At 43.9% G+C, this 24,269-nt stretch overlaps 1 protein-coding gene across 2 annotated transcripts in view; it reads left to right on the forward strand.

Annotated features, from left to right (window-relative positions):
- Positions 1–23,856, forward strand: part of sms (spermine synthase) — a 61,509-nt gene extending 37,653 nt beyond the window's left edge. The window contains exons 7-10 of one of the 2 annotated variants that reach the window (XM_078206674.1): positions 553–633; positions 12,556–12,670; positions 16,017–16,096; positions 23,680–23,856. In XM_078206674.1, coding sequence (XP_078062800.1) covers positions 553–633; positions 12,556–12,670; positions 16,017–16,096; positions 23,680–23,841 — 438 coding nt within the window. In that variant the 3' untranslated portion in view covers positions 23,842–23,856. Of the gene's footprint in view, positions 1–537; positions 634–12,555; positions 12,671–16,016; positions 16,097–23,679 lie in introns of both variants that reach the window. The other variant, XM_078206676.1, reaches the window with a different exon arrangement.
- The last annotated feature ends 413 nt before the right edge of the window (positions 23,857–24,269 follow it).

Raw genomic sequence — 24,269 nt, forward strand, 5'->3', positions numbered from 1 at the left:
GGCAGTAAGTGAATCCGATGGGTTTTTACCTCAATGATAGTTGCCATGGTCATCATCACTGAAAGAAGTCTAACACCACCAGGTTAAAGTCCAACTTTAACCTGGTGTTGTTAGACTTGCTGTGTTTACCCCAGTCCAACACCGGCATCTCCACATCATCACTGAAACCAGTTTTTAGATTCAGATTTATTAACTGACTTTAAATTCTACAATGTGGGATTTGAACCCATGTCCCCAGGGTTTTAGGCTGGGTCTTTGGATTACTACTAGTCCAGTGACATTACCACTACGCCACCGTCTGTTAGTGTCAGAATTGTCTGGAATGGAACAGCTTGATTGTTTATCCAGCTGGCTATTGGCTCGTCCAGATGAATCTACTAACGTTGTTGAGGAAAGTTTGAACTTGGGGGAAACCTGGGCATTTTCTTTCATTTCTTGCTAATCTTTCGTCAGTTTTTATTCAGCTATCATTCAAAAGAGCTTAATTTTTTTTGTTAGTGTGTTTTCAAATTCTATTCCGACCTTCCTTAACTTAAGTTGTACATTGACCAGATGGTGATTGATGCATGTTGCAAGCACATGCGCAAAACCTGTGGAGATGTTCTGGACAACCTGAAAGGAGATTGCTATCAGGTAAACCGGAGGGCACTGCTCGTATTTTCCCTCAACCTTCCAGTGAGATGATTAGAAAGTATCAGATGTCTGTTTCGACAATTAGTTGTCACAAGCAACTAGGCTGGTCAAGTCCTCAGTCAATTTTATAACTGTGCCAAACTAAAAGCAAAACACCGCAGCTGCTGGAAATCTGAAATAGAAACAGAAAATGCTGTTTAAAAAAAAACTCAGCCAGTCTGGCAGCATCTGTACAGACAAACAGTTGTCAGGTAACAATTCAGGACTAAAAGATGACCAGATTTGGAAACCTTCGATTACAGGAGAGATTGTGAGCTTAGTGAAAAAGGAGGAGGAGGCATACATGAATTTCAGGGAAATGAAAATGGATCAGGTTCTTGAGGAATACAAAGATAGCAGGAAAGAGCTTAAACAGGGACTTAGGACGGCAAAAAGGGGTCATGAAATGTCCTTGGCAGGCAGGATTAAGGAGAATCCTAAGGCTTTTTATGCGCATGTTAAGGTAGCTCAGAAAAGGGTGGGTCCACTCCAGGACAGTGGAGGGAATTTGTGTGGAGCCAGATGAGTGAAGTCCTTAACGAGTACTTTGCATTAGTATTCACAAAGGAGAAGGATGTGGTGGGTGGTGAGTGTAGAAAGGAGGATGTTGACATTCTAGGACATGTTGAAATAAAACGGGAGGAGGTTTTGAAAATAGGACCAATCCTATTGTGGGGGATATTGATACTTCATCGCAGGTATAAAAGGAAGGGGGCAGTGGGACAAGGGGGAAGAGCATCTGCCACCTGCAACAGCTCTTAGCTCAAAGCCTGCAAGTTCTCTTGATATACGCACTGACAAGTTTGGAGCCAAAGCTGTCTCCAAAAACACCAGGGGGAAAGAGAGAGAGAGACTTGCAGGTACCGGCAAGCAAAACCACCAACAGCAGAATTTACACTCCAGGAAGGCCAGGAGACCTACATCCAGCTAGCCAGTAGAATTTCCAATACCAGGGAGAGATAGAAACAGTTTTTCAGCCTGATGTCCGTACCCCTTTTAAACTCAAACTGCAACTAGCAGCCAAACTGGAAATGAAACCCTGAATTCACTGAAGCAAAGTGTCTGCACTGTCCTCTTCATGGTTTACAATACTTGCAAGTTTGGTGTTGTCAGCAAACTATGAAATTATCTTCTGCATGTCAAGATCTAGATCATTTATATCAGGAAAAGCAAGGGTCCCAATACTGACCCTGGGGAACAGCACTACAAACCTGTCTCCAACCTGAAAAATATCCATTGACCGTTACACTCTGCTTCCTATTATTCAGTCAAAGTTATATCCATGTTGCTGCTGTCCCCTTTATTCCATGAGCTATAACCTTTCTCTAATCTGTTGTCTGGCATTGTATCAAAGTTCATGTACATCATATCAACAGCATTGCCCATATCGATCCTTTCTCTTAACTCCTCAAAAACTCCAAGTTCAACACGATTTTCTCCTTGGAAATCCATGTTGCCTCTTCCTAATCAACCTACGTTTTTCCATTTAACTGCTAATTTTACCCCGAATAATTGTTTCTAGAAGCTTGCCCACTGATGTTAAATTGACTGTAATTGCTGGGATTGTTATTACGATGTTTTTTAAACAAGGGCATAACATTTGCAGTTCTCCAGTCCTCTGGTACCTCTCCTGAGTCTAGGGAAAATTAGAAGATAATGACCAGCACTCCTGCAATTTCTATTCTCACTTCCTTCAATATCCTTTAATGCATTTTATCCAGTCCGGGTGCCTTGTCAATTTTACCATAAGTCTCACAACACCAAGTTAAACTCCCAACAGGTTTATTTGGAATCACAAGCTTTCCGGGCACTGCTTGATATTAAGTGCTGATAGTCTATTCCGCACTTCTTCCTTATCAATTTTAAACCCTTCTATGGACTGAATTTCTTCATCTGTCACCATATCCTAGAATCATAGAAGAAATCATAGAAATCCTACAGTACAGAAAGAGGCCATTCGGCCCATCGAGTCTGCACCGACCACAATCCCACCCAGGCCCTACCCCCATATCCCTACATATTTTACCCGCTAATCCCTCTAATCTACGCATCCCAGGACACTAAGGGGCAATTTTAGCATGGCCAATCAACCTAACCCGCACATCTTTGGACTGTGGGAGGAAACCGGAGCACCCGGAGGAAACCCACGCAGACACGAGGAGAATGTGCAAACTCCACGCAGACAGTGACCCGAGCCGGGATTCGAACCCAGGTCCCTGGAGCTGTGAAGCAGCAGTGCTAACCACTGTGCTACCGTGCCGCCCCTAGATAACATCTACCTCCTTGGTAAAGACGGATGCAGTTACATTGCTTGGTGCAGTCTATAGACTTCCAACTAGTGAGAAGGATGTAGAAGAACAAATCTGCTGGGAACTTGGAGAGATGCAAGCATTATAGAGTAGTTATAATTGCTATAGAGTAGTTATCTAATTATCCGAATGTAGACCAGGACAGTTGTAGGGGCAAAAGCTCTTAGACTGTGTTCAGGAAACCTTTCGACAGCAGTGTATCCAGTCCAGCAAGGCAGGATGCAAGGACCTGGATCTTGGAAATGAGGTGGGCCAAGTAGATCAAGTGTCAGTGGGGGAACATTTAGGAGGTGATGGTGGTCACATCATAAGGTTTAGGCTGATAGAAAAAAAAGGCAATGCAGAGTAAAAATAATTAACTGGACAAGAGCCGACTTAAATGGGGCAAGAACTGAGCAAAAGCCCACGCAATCCCCATCCACTGCTGCTCTCCTCCATATAGTTAACTTGTTCATTCACTAAATAATTTCTCCTTTAATATTTTTCACTTGTAAATAAAAGGTGTGGCTATGGCATGGGCCCCAGTTATGGCTTTTTTTGTAGGTTATGTGGAACACTCCTTGTTCCAGTCCTACTCTGGTCCTCTCCCACAATTCTTTTTCCGTTATATCGATGGCTGTTATGGCTCTTGACTGGACCTCCAAAAGCTGATCAGTTTTGCTTCCAATTTCCACCCCCCTCTCACCTACACCTGGTTCATCTCCGACATTTCCCTTCCTTTCTGTGACCCCTCTATCTCCATTTCCAGTGATGGACTGTCCGCCAATGTTCGTTACAAACCCACCGACTCCCACACCTAATTCGACTACAGCTTCTCACACCTGCTTCCTGTAAGAACTCCATCCCTTTCTCCCAATTTCTCCACCTCTTATTGCTTCTGTTCCAGTTATATCACCTTCAAAAATGGCACTTCTGACATGTCTTTTTTTCCTTAGCTGAGGTTTTTCCCCACCACTGTTGTTGACAGGGCGCTCAAACAAGTTCAACGCACTCCCATACCTCTGCTGTCACCCCTTCCCCTCCCGCCCAGAACCATGGCAGGGTCCTCCTTGTCCTCAATTTTCACCGTACCAGCATCTGCATTCAAAGGATCATCCTCCACCACACCCAAATATCTCATCCCTTTTCCACTGCCTTGCAATTCCACTTCCCTTGCAATTGCAGAAGGTGCAACACCTGTCCCTTCCTCACTGTTCTTTCAGATGAAGCAGTGTTTCACTTGCACCTTGTTCAGTTTGGTCTACTGTATTTGCTGCTCCCAATGCGGTCTCCTTTACATTGGAGAGATGAATGCAGGCTGGGTGACTGCTTTATGAGATACCTTCACTCAGTCCTCAAGCATGACCCCCAACTTTTTTCTTGTTGTTTCAACTCAGCATCTTGCTCTCATGCCTGCATGTCATGCTGTGGCTTGCTGCAACGTTACAGTCTTCATTGAATTCAACAACTTTAACCTGTGAGCGCTCTCCTCCATCTTGACCCTTTTTTAAAATCCAAAATATTTTTATTGCAACACAAAGTCCCCCGACAGGGCCATCAGTCACTTTAATTTTGCTTTCACTGAGCACTGACCTTCGTTCTCCTATTAACACATTCTGCCCTCTTACCTTTTGCCACTATCAGCACCTTCTGTAGTCCTTAACACTGCCATTAACACTTCCTCTATCTTGTCTCCTACACACCTTTGTGAAATCTCTCCTAGCTCGCACACCTCACGCCTGCTATTTTGCTCCATCCCGACTAATCCGTCACATTTCTCCCCTCGTCTCACAAGAAGTCATACGGGCTTGAAATGCTAACTCTGTTTCCCTCTCTTTACTGATGCTGCCTGATTTTTCCAGCATTTTCTGTTGATCTACCTGCTTATAGTTATACTTTCATTCAAGTCTTTTATACAGTCTCATCAACTCGGCATTGGTCACATTCAATCCAGTCTTATCGCTTCTTGCTGATCTGTAGTCATGTGGTCACTTATCATCTGTAATCCATTCCATCACAGCCACAGGTTACTTTCATACAATCATCCCCCCCTCGCCTCAGCTCATTAATCTTCCGAATGTAAGCTGCTCTCTACAGGTACAAATCCATTCCTTCAGCATTTGTTTGTCTCAGCGTTTTGTCCCTTTCACACTCTGCAAACTCTTGACATCTCTCCTGCTATATGTTTCTCTTCCTGCAGAAACAGTTTCTATCATTGCAGTTAATGGTATGCACCCCTGAATCTCTCTCATCCTGCTTGTCAAGCACATGATCCCCCAAATAAGTAAAGCTGTTGGACATTTCTACCTCACCACATCGCATGTTTATGCAGCTTTCTTGAATCAAATGAAACCCCAATTTCACTTCATGGTGTGTTTCTTTAAGCCCTAGACCCACCAATTGGGATAATTTCCCACAAAAATGGATCCATGTGTCTGTGTGTATCAATTTCTCACCTCACATGCTACATATTTTGTGTCCATCTTCACAATAGAAGACAGAATATCCCGGGATTTTTGGGGAACAAAGGGTCCAATAAAAGCGAGGAACTTGAATGTAATTATTATCAGTAAAGTACTGGATAAATTAATGTGACTAAAAGTTGACAAATCTTCTTGATCTGATGACTTGCATTTTGAAAGAGGCAACTGGAGAAAATAGTTTTGATCTTCCTGAATTTCTTGGATTCTAGAATTTTCTCCATGGATCGGAAGGTAGCTTTTTGTTCGTAGGAGGGAGAGAGAAAACGGAACCATAGGCATGTCAGTCTGATGTCAGCTGTCAGCATTAGGCTGGAATCTATTATTGGGGAAATGGTCCCTGGTTTTATGAAAGGAAAATTGGATTTAACAAATTGCGTTTTTGAAGTGTAACTGAGGAATGAAGTCATATTTGACAAACCTATTGGAGATTTTTGAGGATGTTAAAGGGGAGTCGTGAATGTAGTGTACTTGGATGTTCAGAAGACTTTTCAAAAACTCAAAAGTTTTGGTTAGTTAAATTAGAGGACAAGGGATAGGAGGTAATATATGGCTGTGGAATAAGGATTAATTAATGGGCAGAAAACTGAAAAAATAAGCTGACCATTCTCACTGGAGTACGGAAGGATCAGTACTTAAAGGCCCCAGCTATTCACAATGTATATCAATGATTTGGATGTGGGGCCAAATGTAATATTTCCGAGTTGAGGAGGATGCAAGGAGGCTCATGGGGATTTGCATAATTTAAGTGAACGAGCCAGAACATGACAGGTGGAATATAATGTGAATAAGTATGAAGTTATCCACTTTAAAAAAAAACAAAGGCAGAGTATTTCTTAAATGGTGAGAAATTGGGAAATGTAGTAGTGCAGAGGGACGTGGGTGTCCTCGTCAATGTGTCACTAAATGCAAATACAGCAAACATTAGGAACACTAGTGGTATGTCAACCTTTATCGCAAGGGGATTTGAGTATAGAAGTAGCAAAGCGTTGTTTAAATAAACCCGTTGTTAGACTGCACCTGAAGTACTGAGTGCAGTTTTGGTCCCTTTACCTTGGGAAAGATATTGCTATTGAGAGAGTGCAACAGACTTGGTGTCGGAAAGTCAGGACTGTCTTATGAAGAGAGATTGGGCAAACTGAGCCCATATTCTCTAGAGTTTAGAAGAATAACAGGTGATCTCACTAAAACCTACAAAATACTTAAAGGGATAGACATGGTAGATGCAGGCAAGATGTTTCCTCTGGTCGGGGAATCTAGAGTCAGGGGACACCATTTCAAAATAAGGAGAAAGCCACTGAGGACCGAGATGAGGAGAAACATTTTTATACAGAGGGTTGTGAATCTTTGGCATTTTCTACACCAGAGAGCTATGGAAGCAGTCAGAATATGTTTAAATAGAGATTGACAGATTTCTAAATACCAATTATGTAAAAGGATGTGGAGATAGTATAGAAAAAGGTGTTGAAGTAGTTGATCAGCCATGATTGTGTTTAAAGGTGGAGCAGGCTCAATGGGCTGAATGGCCTACTCCTATGTAAACAGTATGGTGGGGGAGCCACTGAATGTTGTATACTTGGATTTTTGGAAGACTTGTGGGCGGCGCGGTAGCAGTGGTTAGCACTGCTGCTTCACAGCTCCAGGGACCTGGGTTCGCATCCCGGCTCAGGTCGCTGACTGGAGTTTGCACATTCTCCCTGTGTCTGCGTGGGTTTCCTCCGGTTTCCTCCCACAGTCCAAAGATGTGCGGGCTAGGTTGATTGGCCATTCTAAATTGCCCCTTAGTGTCCCGGGATGCATAGGTTAGAGGGGTGAGTGGGTAAATATGTAGGGATATGTGGGTAGGGCCTGGGTGGGATTGTGGTTGGTGCAGACGCGATGGGCCGAATGGCCTCTTTCTGCACTGTAGGATTCTATGATTCTATAAGACATTTGGTAAATTGCTACACAAATGCATGGGATTGGGCAAATATGTTGGCATGAATTGAAGATTTGATAGCAGCCAGAAAATAGACCAGGAATGAATAACTCATTTTCAGAATGGTGTGAATGCACTCACTGCAGTGAGAGCGATCTCTTGGATCAGTGTTTGGACAGTGGCTATTTATAATCTACACCAATGACTCTAATGAGGAAACAATATAATATATCCAAGTTTGCTGATGATACAAACCTATCTGGGAAAGTAAGCTGTGAGGAGGATATAAACAGGTTAAGGCAAGAAGGTATAATGTGAGAAAGATTTGAAAGTATTGTATCCACTTTGGTAGGAATAATGAAAAGCAGAATGTTTTAAAATGTGAGACACTAATGCATGTTGGTATTTGTAGAGAATTAGGTGCCCAGAAAGTTAACATGCAAGTTCAGCAAGCGATTAGGAAGGCAAATTAAATATGGGACTTTATTGCAAGGGTGACAGTATTGAATTAAGGATGTTGTGCTGCAACTATACACAGCTTTGGTAAGAAACCTAATGGAATGCTATTCTTTATTGTGAGAGTAATTGAATGTAAAAATATATATGTTACGCTTCAATTTTACAGCGGGTTGACCATAGTTAGAATACTGTCTCATTTGGAAAGGACAGAAATGTGTTGGAGGCAGTTCAGAGGAGGTTGAGTAGATTAATGCTTGGGATGAGCAGGTTATCTTATGAGGAAAGGTTGGACAGGTCAGGCTTGTTTCCAGTGGTGTTTTGAAGAATGAGTTACTTGATTGAAGCAAAAGATCCTGAACGGCCTTGACAAGGTGGACGTGGGAAGGATGTTTCCTCTTGTGGGTGAATCCAGAAACGGGGCATAGAATAGAATCCCGACAGTGCAGAAGGAGGCCATTCGGACCATTGAGTCTGCACCAACCACAATCCCACCCCGGCCCTATCCCCATAACCGTGCTTATTTACCCTACTAACCCCCGACCCTAAGGTGCAATTTAGCATGGCCAATCAACCTACCCTACACATCTTTGGACTGTGGAGGAAACCGGAGCACCCAGAGGAAACCCACGCAGACACGGGGAGAACGTGCAAACTCCACACAGTGACCCAAGTGGGAATCGAACCCAGATCCCTGGCGTTGTGAGGCAGCAGTGCCACCGTGCAGCCCACAGGCACTTTGAAAATTAGAGGCCATCCTTTTAGGACAGGTGAAGAATTTTTTTCCTGAGGGTTGAGAGATAGTGGAGGTGAGAGTCACTGAATGTTTTTAAGGCAGAGATAGATAGGTTCTTGTTAGGCAAGGGAATCAAAGATTATCAGGGGTAGATGGGAATGTGGAACTTGAAGAACTTTGAATGGCAGAGCAGATTCAAGGGGCCGAATGGCTACTCCTGGTCCTGTTTCATAGAACCATAGAAAATTACAGCTCAGAAACAGGCCTTTTGGCCCTTCTTGTCTGTGCCGAACCATTTTTTGCCTAGTCCCACTGACCTGCACTTGGACCATATCCTTCCACATCCCTCTCATCCATGAACCCGTCCAAGTTTTTCTTAAATGTTAAAAGCATTTACCACTTTATCCGGCAGCTCATTCCACACTCCCACCACTCTCTGCGTGAAGAAGCCCCCCCTAATATTCCCTTTAAACTTTTCTCCTTTCACCCTTAACCCATGCCCTCTGGTTTTTTTCTCCCCTAGCCTCAGCGGAAAAAGCCTGCTTGCATTCACTCTATCTATACCCATCAAAATCTTATACACCTCTATCAAATCTCCCCTCAATCTTCTACGCGCCAGGGAATAAAGTCCCAACCTATTCAATCTCTCTGTAACTCAGCTTCTCAAGTCCCAGCAACATCCTTGTGAACCTTCTCTGCACTCTTTCAACCTTATTTACATCCTTCCTATAACTAGGTGACCAAAACTGTACACAATACTCCAAATTTGGCCCCACCAATGCCTTATATAATCTTAGTAAGAAGTTTAACAACACCAGGTTAAAGTCCAACAGGTTTATTTGGTAGCAAAAGCCACACAAGCTTTCGAAGCTCTAAGCCCCTTCAGGTGAGTGGGAATTCTGTTCACAAACAGAGCTTATAAAGACACAGACTCAATTTACATGAATAATGGTTGGAATGCGAATACTTACAACTAATCAAGTCTTTAAGAAACAAAACAATGGGAGTGGAGAGAGCATCAAGACAGGCTAAAAAGATGTGTATTGTCTCCAGACAAGACAGCCAGTAACACTCTGCAGGTCCACGCAACTGTGGGCGTTACAAATAGTGTGACATGAACCCAATATCCCGGTTGAGGCCGTCAGCGTGTGTGCGGAACTTGGCTATCAGTTTCTGCTCAGCGACTCTGCGCTGTCGTGTGTCGCGAAGGCCGCCTTGGAGAATGCTTACCCGAATATCAGAGGCCGAATGCCCGTGACCGCTGAAGTGCTATGCAGACGCTGCGACAACGGATGAATGAACACCGCTCGACAATCACCAGGCAAGACTGTTCTCTTCCTGTTGGGGAGCACTTCAGCGGTCACGGGCATTCGGCCACTGATATTCGGGTAAGCGTTCTCCAAGGCGGCCTTTTTAGCCTGTCTTGATGCTCTCTCCACTCCCATTGTTTTGTTTCTTAAAGACTTGATTAGTTGTAAGTATTCGCATTCCAACCATTATTCATGTAAATTGAGTCTGTGTCTTTATAAACTCTGTTTGTGAACAGAATTCCCACTCACCTGAAGAAGGGGCTTAGAGCTTCGAAAGCTTGTGTGGTGTTGTTAAACTTCTTACTGTGTTTACCCCAGTCCAACGCCGGCATCTCCACATCATTATATAATCTTACCATAACACTCCAACTTTTATACTCGATACTCCGATTTATAAAGGCCAATGTACCAAAGGCACTCTTTACGACCCTATCCACCTGTGACGTCACTTTTAGGGAATTCTGTACCTGTATTCCCAGATCCCTCTGTTCAATTGCACTCTTCAGAGTCCTACCATTTACCCTGTACGTTCTACTTTGGTTTGTCCTTCCAATGTGCAATATCTCACACTTGCCTGCGTTAAATTCCATTTGCCATTTTTCAGCCCATTTTTCTAGTTGGTCCAAATCCCTCTGCAAGCTTTGAAAACCTCCCTCACTGTCCACTCCACCTCCAATCTTTGTATCATCAGCAAACTTGCTGATCCAATTTACCACATTATCATCCAGATCATTGATATAGATGACAAACAACAATGGACCCAACACCGATCCCTGCGGCACACCACTCGTCACAGGCCTCCACTCAGAGGCAATCCTCCACAACCACTCTCTGGCTTCTTCCATTGAGCCAGTGTCTAATACAGTTTACTACCTCCCCATGTATACCTAACGACTGAACCTTCCTAACTAACCTCCCATGAGGGACCTTGTCAAAGGCCTTGCTGAAATCCAGGTAGACAACATCCACCGCCTTCCCTTCATCCACTTTCCTGGTAACCTCCTCGAAAAACTCTAATAGATTGGTCAAACATGACCTACCACGCACAAAGCCATGTTGACTCTCCCTAATAAGCCCCTGTCTATCCAAATATTTGTAGATCCTATCCCTTATCACACCTTCCAATAACTTGCCCACCACCGACGTCAAACTTACTGGCCTATAATTTCCCGGATTTCTTTTGGAACCTTTTTTAAACAACGGAACAACATGAGCCACCCTCCAATCATGCGGCACCTCCCCTGTGAATACTGACATTTTAAATATGTCTGCCAGGTTCAACACTAGCTTCCCTCCAGGTCCATGGGAATACCCTGTCCGGTCCTGGGGATTTATCCACTCTGATTTGCCTCAAGACAGCGAGCACCTCCTCCCCTTTAATCTGTAAAGGTTCCATGACCTCCCTACCTGTTTGCCCTATTTTTGTCGACTCCATGCCCATTTCCTCAGTAAATACGGATGCAAAAAAACCATTTAGTATCTCCCCCATCTCTTTTGGTTCCATACACAGTCTACCACTCTGGTCTTCAAGAGGACCAATTTTATCCCTCACTATCCTTTTGCTCCTAACATTCCTATAGAAGCTCTTTGGATTTTCCTTCACTCTGTCTGCCAAAGTAACCTCATGTCTTCTTTTAGCCCTCCTGATTTCCCTCTTAAGTAGCTTCTTGCACTTTTTATACTCCTTGAGCATCTGATCTGTTCCTTGCTGCCTGTACATTTCATACAACTCTCTCTTCCTCTTAATCAGTGTTACAATCTCCCTCGAGAACCAAGGTTCCTTATTCTTATTTACTTTGCCTTTAATCCTGACAGGAACATACAAACTCTGCACTCTCAAAATTTCTCCTTTGAAGGCCTCCCACTTTCCATTTACATCCTTACCCGAGAACAGCCTGTGCCAGTCCACACTTCCCAGATCCCTTCTCATTTAATCAAATTTGGCCTTTTTCCAGTTCAGAACTTCAACCCGAGGACCAGATCTATCCTTATCCATGATCAGGTTGAAACTAATGGCATTATGATCACTGGATCTAAAGTGTTCCCTCACACTCCCATCCATCACCTGCCCTAACTCATTTCCCAATAGGAGATCCAATATCGCATCCTCTCTAGTTGGCACCTCTATATACTGATGTAGAAAAGTTTGTACAAGACCATTCATAAACCATACATGTGGAATACTGTGTATAGTTTTCAAGAACCATGTCTTCAAGAAAGATGTCTTTGTCTTGGAGGGTGTATGACCAAGGTTCACTCGATAGGTCAACACTCATCCTACGAATCAAGGTGAGATTAAGGAGATTAGACCTGTATTTTTTGAGTTAATCTCTCAGAAATATAAAGTTCTTCAATGGCTTGAGAGAGTGGTGGTTCTCCCCTGGCTGGGGAGGACTAGGGGTAATAGTCTCAAGATAAGGACTGAGATGAGGAAAGGTCTCTTCATTCAGCGTTGTGAATCTTTGAAATTCTCTGCCCCAGAGAGCTATGGATGCTCGGTCATTAAGAATATTCAAGATAGACATTGATTTTTTGGGGGCACTATAAGAGAACCAAGGGATGTGGTTCAGTTGAGAAAGTGGAGTTGATGTAGAAATTTAACCATGGTCTTACTGAATGACAGCAGATTTGATGATCCATATGACTGACCTCTCCTATTTGCATGTGCATTTGTTCAAAAATGGTAATTTTTCAGGTCTTGGTTGAAGATTGCGTTCCTGTATTGAAGACATATGCTGCAGAAGGAAGGCTGTTTGATTATGTCATTAATGATCTAACAGCGGTTCCTATCTCTACATCTCCAGAAGAAGGTAAATATGATAATCCATTTTATATGTCATTCTAGTTATTCAATTTTCAATTCTATAATTTCTGTTCTGATTGTCTACATTGGTTTTATTCCAAATCATAGGTCCCTGAAAAATACAAGTGATCTTGTCTTTGTTGAAAATGGTTTAATTGTATACCTTGTTGCAGTTGCAGCATGTGGGTATGTTCTGGTTATTTGTGGGTAGTGAAATATGCTGGTGCACAAGTCTTGTGATTTTTGTCACTGTGATCAGGTTTCAGTATTTATACTCTCAGCACAAGGCTGGTTATAAACATCACTGATATTGGAAACCATTTGAATATGCTCTCAATTGAAAGAGAACTCTGAGGAAAATCATGTAGTACTGGTTGAGAGTAACAAAAAGAAGCACAGTTGTCTCGATTGAGATTCCATGAACTGATTTGAAGTGTTGCATAATTTGAGAAGGGTACAGAATATAAATATGATGCATGTAGATTAGAAAAGGACATGGGAATAATTTGAATAGAAAACACCCATGAAGACTTCAGATGTTACATTTTCATATCTGTTGTGTCCTCTGCATAAATACCCATTAAGACTGTTCTGGATGGGCCTTGCAGCAGCAAAGGGAGCTGACCTTGGCAGAAGCTGCAAACATTTGAAGCTGCTCCCTGTGCAGCACGAGTCTGATGACTGAATCGGAGGTACTCATACTTTTCAAATGTGCAACCCTGGGAAAGTGAAGTCGAAGTGATGGACGATCCAATGTCACTGGAAACTTTTTTGAATGGCCCCTGATCCTTTGCTTCAGTGGCTGATGAATTTAAGATCGAGGAATCAAAGGTTTACCCTGTTCGGCACACCATAGAGGATGACATTGCAACACTCCTGGCAGGAAGTAGTAGCCAAGCTGATGCACTTTACTTATGTGGCCTAGTGTTCTTTGAGATCTGGCGTGGTGTAACGGCCCAAGATTTGATGACGCAAGAGGTTTGCCTATCAGCATGGCCGACATTTCCTGCCTGTCTAATCCCTCAGCCTTGTATCTTATGCACACTTATACAAACCACAAAATTTAAAGCATATGTTCACACACCTACAACGAGTAGCATCAAATATACTCAGATATTCCCAGTTTCCAATGCTGCCCCCTGTGATGAGCCGATGTGTTCAAACACATCATTAAAGGCAACTCTAATCATATACAAAACAACTGCAATATTGTAAATGCAGGTCCAATTAAATCCACAAGGGTTAAAGGGTATTGGGTGTAAAATTGTCTCAGCAGGAACACATTGCTCTTGGAATCAAAAGCAAATGATTTGCAAAATCCCACAAATCGTGATGTGCTAATGACCAGATAGTCTGACTTTCAGTGATATTGGTTCAGGATAAATATGTTGTATTTATTTCTGCAACAACATTAAGGGAGGCACTTCCTGCACATGCTCAGTTGCAGTCATAGTGTCACCATCAGAGCATCAACCGGCAGCTTTAAAACATGCAAGTTGACTTGACATAGACTAACAATAAAGTTCAAGTTACCCATATTTAGGCCTATGCAGTCCTTAACCAATTGCAAGTTTTAGCATCTAGCCCACGTTTCATTTAGTAATTGTAAAACATGCTTCTGATGAGTCAGTGAATGAAGATATATAAGGAAATGTGGTGTTCCTCAGGGATCATAGAACATAGAAAAGCTACAGCACAAACAGGCCCTTTGGCCCACAAGTTGCGCCGAACATGTCCCTACCTCCTAGGCTTACCTATAACCCTCTATCTTACTAACTGGCGGCACGGTAGCACAGTGGTTAGCACTGCTGCTTTACAGGGCCCCGGGTTCGATTCCCGGCTCGGGTCACTGTCTGTGTGGAGTTTGCACATTCTCCTCGTGTCTGCGTGGGTTTCCTCCGGGTGCTCCGGTTTCCTCCCACAGTCCAAAGATGTGTGGGTTAGGTTGATTGGCCAGGTTAAAAATTGCCCCTTAGAGTCCTGAGATGTGTAGGTTAGAGGGATTAGCGGGTAAATATGTGGGGATAGGGCCTGGGTGGGATTGTGGTCGGTGCAGACTCGATGGGCCGAATGGCCTCCTTCTGCACTGTAGGGTTTCTATATTCTATAATTCTGCAGGGATTGCTGGTGATGATCGGGGCAGAAACTTCGGCTGTTATTTATTATTTCATCACCTCCATCCATTGACTTCGCTGAGATTAGTTAACTCGGCAGATGTCAAACAAAGAACAATACAGCACAGGAACAGGCCCTTCGGTCCACCAAGCCTGCACCGATATGTGGTTTCCAACCCCTGTCAGACAGCTCCTTGTCTGAATTGCTCAGGTGCTTAATGAGGCAGTGGGGAGGATTTGCTCCCTTTTTTATCCTACAGGCTCTACTTTGTCACTTGTTTTGCTGGCTGGTCAAGTTGGGTCTGAATTAAACAGCAGCTTTTACAGTTGCAAAGCCATTTACAGTCCAGCTTTAGCATTAGGATTGATGGTGTAAATCAACATCTCTGCTTTCATTGGGAATGGACAATGTACCAGAACCTGGGTGTTTGAAGTGAGCTTTGTGCAGCTGTTGGTAACTTTGCTGTGTCAAGGGAACGTAAATACACAGGAGCATAAGAAATAGGAACAGACCTACCCCTTCAGCACTTCAGTCCCAAGCAATTGAAGGCAAAGTCACCAATGGTAAAGCAACAAAGAGCTAAAATTGGAAAACCAGAATGCAAATTTTAAAATAAAAGGTACTGCCAGACCAGGAGTCACTGTTGGTCAACGAGCACGGTGGTGGTGGGGAATGGGACTTGGTGCGAGTTAAGACATGGAGAGTAGAGCTTTGGTTGAGTTTATGGAAGGAAGAGAGCATTAGACAACCCAGTCTAGAGGTAACTAAGATGTGGAGTTGCCGGCGTTGGACTGGGGTAGGCACAGTAACACCAGTAGTCTCACAACACCAGGTTAAAGTCCAACAGGTTTATTTGGTCGCATGAGCTTTTGGAGCGCTGTTCCTTCATCAGGTGAGTGCCTAGAGGTAGCTAAAGCATGGATGAGGGTTTCTACAGCAGATGGACTGAGGCAGACATGGAAATGGACAATAATGTGAAGTGGGTGTAGGAGGTCTTGATGGGAAGGATATGAGGCTGGAAGCTCAACTCCGTCTAGAAGAATGCTGAGGTTGCAGCTGGTCTGGTTCAGCCTTAAGTAATGGCCAGGGAGGGGCAGCTCAGTCTGTGGTTAGGGAACAGTGCTTTTACAGTCTGCAGTGGTTCATCATTCTGTCTTTTATTTTGTCTTTGCCTTTTGTTTGCGCTTTAATGAACTCAATCTTTTAGTTACAGTGTAACACATCTCTTTCTGCCCCAGAATCAACATGGGATTTTCTGCGACTTATTCTCGACTTAGCTGTGAAGGTTTTGAAACCCACTGGAAAGTACTTTACACAGGTAGGGTAATCTTGCTTTTCCCATTTCTGTTCCGTTCATAGCGACAATAAGCATATATGAATGAGTAATTGACCATTGAGTCTAAATATGAATAATGTCGCTAAAAGGAGGTTATTGGATGTGTGAAGTTACTTTCTATTAACAATTGGCATGTTCAGAGAGGGATTCTCCATCAAAGATCTTCTCATTTCACCCATATTGGGGGACAGGCCTTGAATTTCTGTTTGATTATGCTAGTTTATTCGATGTAATTCCTGTGCAGGACATTTTAATTTCTACCATCTTTCACACTTGGGCACCAGGGCACTGATAGATTTGGGAAATGTTCAGTAATTTAAAATCGGTGCTGGATTGACACTATGCGCCCCCCCCCCCCATGCCAATGCCACACTATGATGTCACCACAAGAACATGTTCTTGAGTCACATGAGCAGTCTGGGAATGGAGGGATACAAACGAATGGTCTAGTTGGACCAATGAGCGGCACAGGCTTGGAGGGCCGAAGGGCCTGTTTCCTGTGCTGTACTGTTCTTTGTTCTTTGAGTGGTCAACCTCACTAGAGTACATCTTTCAACGCAGTACTTTGGTAGCTAAGGGTCTGAAGGTATGCTCTGGGACAGATTTATTTCTCTCACTACCTTTTAACATAGTTTTTATTTACCAAATCAGTTTCACTTTTTAACCAAAGAATTATGACTATTTTTGCTCCCCTTCTCTCATCCCTGGATCATTTAAGTAACAGAGCATGGATATTGATACTGACAGTGTATGTTACTGAGATGGTAATTATGGTGTGTAGCCAGACACCAGTGATCTGTACTTCTAACTGGAAACACTAATGATCTTTCATGCATTGATTTATGTTTTGTTAGAAGTTTTCGATTATCCACATTAGTGGGCTGTAGTTTATCACCGTGATTTCGACACACTAAGGGCTTCTAGTTTCAATTGGCAGTCATCAGAGGGGTTAGTGGACCATTAGAATACTGAGAACTGCAGATTCCAAGGAGAAATTGCCTGGAATTCTGAGTTTTTCTTTAATTCTGCCTCCGGTGGGAGACACAGATCTGTGATACATCCTTGCAAGATTTCCTTTAACAGTTTATAAGTCCGTTTGGAAAACGTTTTTACATAAGTTTAGTTTTCCTGCCTCTGCATGGAACAGTGCCACTGTTGTCATCGTTGTGGCTACTGTCCTGTTCATGGTGCCCATCCCTTGCCAATCCTGCTTGCCATTTTGCATGGGAAGTGAGGAAGCAAGGGCACATGGTTTGGGAGTAGGGTGGCAAGTGGGTGGTGAGCAGGGCAGTGAGCAAGGCCCAGCTGAGGCAGCATGCAGAGCAGCAAGTGAGGTGACAAGGGGTTGGGAATGGGGCAGCAATTGGCTGGCATTCAAAACCGTGTTTTTTGCAGATACTGCTGCATCGCTGGCAGACACTGTCACTGCACGTATGATGAGTGCATCTCCTGAAATTGTGGTAGCCGTGAGCACAGCTTTTTTTTTTACTGAGGGCTCCACAGAGGCCATTTAATGCATTACTGCTAATGTGCACCAGGTGGCAACCAGTCCATACAGTAATGTTGAGCGAACATCTTGTGATATACAATCACATGTTCCGAACACATCAGGTTTATATCATGTAGTTATATTTACTTTGATATCTTAGTCCGTTCATAAATACATAGTTAGCTTCTATATGTTTGATTATTTTTATTCACTTCCCATTTTGCAAAGTGTTTGAAAATCAAGGCCTGCCTGCCTGCCTGGAAGAATGGAAAGAATCCCATTGAACTATTTGTAGATGAGCAGGGCGGTTTTCCTCAGTACAATTCTCTGGTTTGGGGCCTTGCTGTGTGCCTAACTTCTTGAATTACATCAGTGATGACATTTCAAAAGTACTTCTTTGGCTGTAAAGCACTTTGGGGTGCCATGAGAGGGGTACTGAGGTGCTGCATAAGTGAAGTCTTTACTGAGACAAATGTTTATCTAACTCTGTGTTCCTGCTTTTTAAACTTCTTTCCCAGTGCACTCTGAGGAAGGGGAAAAAGGGTTCAGTGTTCCATTGGAGCAATTCTTTTTCTTTGTAGCAGTAAGTTATATGGAGGGGATGGAAGTGAAGGCAGTGCAATGTACCTCCTGCAGAATGTTTGAGGTGAGGGACACCGTCAGTGTCCCTGCTGATTACACCTGTGGGAAGTGCACCCATCTGCAGCTCCTCCAAGATCGCGTTAGGGAGCTGGAGTTGGATGAGCTTAGGGTCATCAGGGAGGCAGAGAGGGCCATAGACACAAGCTTCAGGGATATAGTTGCTCCAGGGAATGGAAATAGATGGGTGACAGTGAGAGGGGCTGGGAGGAAGCAGTCGGTGCGGGGATCCCCTGTGGTCGTTCCCCTTAGCAACAAGTATTCCACTTTGGATACAGGTGAGGGGGGCGACCTACCAGTGGTAAGCCGCAGTGACCAGATCGCCAGCGCTGAGTCCGTCCCTGTGGCTCAGAAGGGAAAGGGGGAGAGCGGTAGAGCTATAGTTATTGGGGACTCGTTTGTTAGAGGGATAGATAGGAGGTTCTGTGGCAACAAGAGAGACTCACGGATGGTATGTTGCCTCCCGGATGCCAGGGTCCGTGACATCTCCGACCATGTCTTCAGGATTCTAAAGAGGGGGGGGAACAGTCACAAGTCGTGGTGCACGTCGGCACAAAAGACATAGGTAAGAGAGGGGACGGGGATTTAAAACAGGAATTCAGGGAGCTAGGGTGGAAGCTGAGAGCCAGGACAAAACAGGTTGTCATCTCTGGTATGTTGCCGGTGCCACGAGATAGCGAGTTGAGGAACAGGGGGAGAGTGCAGTTAAACACATGGATGCAGGGATGGTGTAGGAGGGAGGGTTTCAGCTATGTGGATAATTGGAACACTTTCTGGGGAAGGTGGGACCTGTACCAACACGACGGGGTGCACCTGAACCAGAGGGGCACCAATATCCTGGGAGGGAAATTTGCTACAGCTCTTCGGGGGGGTTTAAACTAATTTTGTCAGGGGGATGGGAAAAGGAGTTGTAGTCCGGAGGTCAGTGAGTGTAGTGAGGTACTGGGAAGGCTATCATGGTCAAAGGTGGGTACCAGCAGACAAGAAGGTGGGTTGAAGTGTGTCTACTTCAATGCAAGGAGCATCCGAAATAAGGTAGGTGAACTTGGGGCGTGGATTGGCACTTGGGACTACGATGTTGTGGCCATTACGGAGACATGGGTAGAACAAGGACAGGAATGGTTGTTGGAAGTTCCGGGGTATAGATGTTTCAGTAAGTGTAGGGTAGCTGGTAAAAGAGGTGGAGGAGTGGCACTGTTAATCAAGGAGAGTGTAATGGCTGCAGAAAGGCATTTCGAAGGGGATCTGCCAACAGAGGTAATATGGGCTGAGGTTAGGAATAGGAAAGGAGCGGTCACGTTGTTAGGAGTTTACTATAGGCCCCCAAATAGTAATAGAGATGTGGAGCAAGAAATTGCTAAGCAGATTATGGATAGGTGTGGAGGTCACAGGGTAGTTGTCATGGGGGACTTCAACTTTCCAAATATTGATTGGAGCCTTTATAGGTCGAATAGTTAGGATGGGGCAGTTTTTGTGCAGTGTGCGCAGGAGGGGTTCCTGACACAATATGTGGATAGGCCGACGAGGTGGGGCCACATTGGATTTGGTAATGGGAAATGAACCGGGCCAAGTGTTGGATTTGGTTGTGGGAGAGCACTTTGGAGATAGTGACCACAATTCGGTGTCTTTTGTTATTGCAATGGAGAGGGAGAGGGCCATGCGGCAGGGCATAGTTTACAATTGGGGGAGAGGTAATTATGATGCTATCAGGTGGGAATTAGGAAGCATAAGATGGGAACAAAAATTGTCAGGGAAAGGCACTAATGAAAAGTGGAACTTTTTCAAGGAACAAATACTGGATGTCCTTGATAGGTATGTCCCTGCCAGGCAGAGAGGAAATGGCCGAGTGAGGGAACCATGGTTCACAAAAGAGGTGGAATGTCTTGTCAAGAGGAAGAAGGAAGCGTATGTTAGGTTGAGAAAACAAGGTTCAGTTGGCTCGATGGAGGGTTACAAGTTAGCAAGAAATGAGCTGAAAAGGGGGCTTAGGAGAGCTAGGAGGGGGCATGAGAAGTCCTTGGCGGGTCGGATCAAGGAAAACCCCAAGGCTTTTTACTCTTATGTGAGGAATAAAAGAATGACCAGGGTGAGGTTGGGGCCGGTCAAGGACGGCAGTGGGAATTTGTGCATGGAGTCAGAAGAGATGGGAGAGGTGATGAATGAATACTTTTCTTCGGTGTTCACCAAGGAGAGGGGCCATGTTTTTGAGGAAGAGAGGGTGTCACAGGCTGATAGGCTGGAGGAAGTAGATGTTCGGAGGGAAGATGTACTAGCAATTTTGAATAAACTGAAAGTTGGTAAGTCCCCTGGGCCTGATGAAATATATCCTAGGAGTCTTTGGGAGGCAAGGGATGAGATAGCAGAGCCTTTGGCATTGATCTTTACGTCCTCACTGTCCACGGGGGTGGTGCCAGAGGACTGGAGAGTGGCTAATGTGGTTCCTCTGTTTAAGAAAGGGAATAGAAATGACCCTGGTAATTATAGGCCGGTTAGTCTTTCTTCGGTGGTCGGTAAGTTGATGGAAAAGGTCCTCGGGGATAGGATTTACGACCATTTAGAAAGATGCAGCTTAATCCGGGATAGTCAGCACAGATTTGTGAAGGGCAAGTCTTGCCTCACAAATTTGATAGAATTTTTTGAAGAGGTAACTAAGTATGTAGATGAAGGTCGTGCAGTTGATGTCATATACATGGATTTTAGTAAGGCGTTTGATAAAGTCCCCCATGGTCGGCTTATGAAGAAAGTAAGGATGTGTGGGATAGAGGGAAGTTTGGCCAATTGGATAGGTAACTGGCTATCTAACAGAAGAAGTCTCACAACACCAGGTTAAAGTCCAACAGGTTCTCCACATATTTCCACATATCTAACAGAAGACAGAGGGTGGCGGTGGATGGAAAATTTTCGGACTGGAAACCGGTTACCAGCGGAGTGCCACAGGGATCAGTGCTTGGTCCTCTGCTATTTGTCATTTTTATAAATGACTTGGAGGAGGGGGCTGAAGGGTGGATCAGTAAATTTGCTGATGACATCAAGATTGGTGGAGTAGTGGATGAGGTGGAGGGCTGTTGTAGGCTGCAAAGAGATATAGATAGGATGCAGAGCTGGGCTGAAAAATGGCAAATAGAGTTTAACCCTGACAAATACGAGGTGATTCATTTTGGTAGGACAAATTTAAATGTGGATTACAGGGTCAAAGGTAGGGTTCTGAAGAATGTGGAGGAACAGAGAGATCTTGGGGTTCATATCCATAGATCTCTGAAGGTTGCCACTCAAGTGGATAGAGCCATGAAGAAGGCCTATAGTGTGTTGGCATTCATTAACAGGGGGTTTGAGTTTAAGAGCCGTGGGGTTATGCTGCAACTGTACAGGACCTTGGTGAGACCACATTTGGAATATTGTGTGCAGTTCTGGTCACCTCACTATAAGAAGGATGTGGAGACACTGGAAAGAGTGCAAAGGAGATTTACCAGGATGCTGCCTGGTTTGGAGGGTAGGTCTTATGAGGAAAGGTTGAGGGAACTTGGGCTTTTCTCTTTGGAGCGGAGGAGGTTGAGAGGAGACTTGATAGAGGTTTATAAGATGACGAGGGGAATAGATAGAGTGAACGTTCAAAGACTATTTCCTCGGGTGAATGGAGTGGTAACTAGGGGACATAACTATAGGGTTTATGGTGGGAGATATAGGAAGGATGTCCGAGGTAGGGTTTTTATTCAGAGAGTGGTTGGGGTGTGGAATGGACTGCCTGCTGTGATAGTGGAATCAGAAACTTTAGGAACATTTAAGAAGCTATTGGATAGGCACATGGAGTACTTCGGGATGATCGCGAGGAAATAGCTTGATTTGGGTTTCAGACAAAGCTCGGCACAACATCGTGGGCCGAAGGGCCTGTTCTGTGCTGTACTGTTCTATGTTCTAAAGGCGAGAATAGTACAAACTACACATTATGATATTGGTGGATAGTGTATCCTATGCACTGAATAAATCAAAAAATGCTAGATGTTTATCCTGTAAGGAGGCAGATAGGATAAATCTCTGTCACTATGTTAACTTGAATATTGCTGGAAAGAGACATTGTCAAAACATTTCATCCTGCAGACATCAAGACAAACACAAGTATGCCAAATTTCCAAGGATCATAATTTATACTATAGGAGAAAAGGGGGCTTGTTTTGTGTACTCTTAATTCCTCTTGTATAAAATGTTGAGTGTTTGAAATTTGCCTTGCATTTGTATTTGTCCTGATGAGTACAGGATTAAAAAGCTTCGCCAGCATGTCTCTTTCATCAGCAATATTCCAGTTTTCTCTTACCAAGTGACTATTAATTTGCTTCTACAGCAATCAGCTCATTCACATCCCATTTTTAGATTTAATTAGATTCGTTTGATTGGGTGGCATGGTGGCACAGTCTTTGCACTGCTGCCTCACAGCAGCAGGGACTCTGTTTGATTCCAGCTTTTGGTGTGGAGTTTTGGGTTTGTACGTTCTCATCGTGTCTGCATGGGTTTCGTTTGGGTGCCCCAGTTTCCTCCCACAGCCCAAAGGTGTATAGGTGGACTGGCCATGCTAAAATATGGGGTTATGGGGATTGTGTGGGGGTGGGCTTGGGTAAGATACTCTTTCAGAGAATTGGCACAGACTCGATGGGCTGAAAGTTCTCCTGTACTTGTAGAGATTCTATGGTTTTATCAAAGTGTTGCATCTCAAGTTTCTATCTGCTCCTTTAGGTTATGAACTACCTCCAATATATAGGCATCAGTGTTGGGAAATTATTTTAAGAGAATAGATTGTTGTGTTTCTGTATGCATGTCAAGATGAGCATGAGGGAGATGTGTGTAGGAAGTTGTGCAATAATTGTGTGATAGAGACCATTGAGGTGTATTTTACAAGGTAGTGCTCCTGCCATGTGAGTTGTGTAAATTGGTGAATCCCTCTGGGATTTGTGTGGGGGGGGAGGTGGCGGGGGGGTGGTCACTGTGCCTCATTTGCACTGATTTTCTAGTCAGTGAACTAGGGGTATTGGAGTTTGAAGCAAATCTTCAAATTGGTCTTGTAATAAAACTTTAACTTGCCCACAGTTGTTGGGCCTTATTATCACTCATTAGTGCACTACATTTCCTTTACATGCATTTCAGTCATGTTGCATATGCCCAAAAAGTATTTTCCTTTTGAGATTTGGAACTGGAGCTCATTAAACGGTTGGTATGACTGAGTGGAGAGCTGCCAGCATAGAGCTCATTGTTCTTCCAGTTGAGTAATGTCAAATTGCCTGCCTTATGGGTTCAGATGTTGCTACCTGTTTCTTGTGGATAAGCCTCCCTACAGGCCAGTAATTGGCCATCAAGAATCCGAGATTAAGAAATCTCAAAGTAAGTTTTTTTTTAAATTCCTAAAAAGAAATTGATGAATAACTCCTCCATTCTCCTTTTTTCCCTGTAGGGTAATTGTGCAAATTTGACAGAAGCGCTAGCGATGTATGAAGAGCAGCTAAACAAACTGTACTGCCCTGTGGAATATTCAAAGAAAGTTGTGTGTGTTCCCTCTTACGCGGAATTGTATCCTTTTCCAAATTATGGTAATGCATTTTACCTTTTGAAGTAATTGAAATGTTTATCTTTTTTGAGATTGCTGTGCTCCCTCAGCAGATATTTGTGTAGGTAATTCCACTCCTGATGCCTCCAGTAGTGAGTGGAATTTTCAGAGTGTGGACTTAGGAAATGCAAAAAACTGCTATGGGCTGATTGCAACCTGATAGAGGGTTGACGGTAAAGAATTCGGAGGTGAGTCAGGTGGTGAGAAATGAATTGCTCCAGTTCAGCAACACCAGTTTTGGAATTTTCATCCTCTTATTCAAATCCCTCCTGGCTCTGCCGTTCCCTCTCTTTGACCTCTCCAGCCCTCCATGGCTTTGTCCATCCCTTTCTCTGTACCCTCTTCCATCTCTCCATGGCTTTGTCTATCCCTCTCTCCATCTCCTCCTCCACTCTCCATGACTTTGCCTTTCCCCCTCTCGGTCTTCTCTTCCAGCC

This window comes from Mustelus asterias, unplaced genomic scaffold (assembly GCF_964213995.1).
Source record: "Mustelus asterias unplaced genomic scaffold, sMusAst1.hap1.1 HAP1_SCAFFOLD_1710, whole genome shotgun sequence".
Classification (NCBI taxonomy): Eukaryota; Metazoa; Chordata; class Chondrichthyes; order Carcharhiniformes; family Triakidae; genus Mustelus; species Mustelus asterias.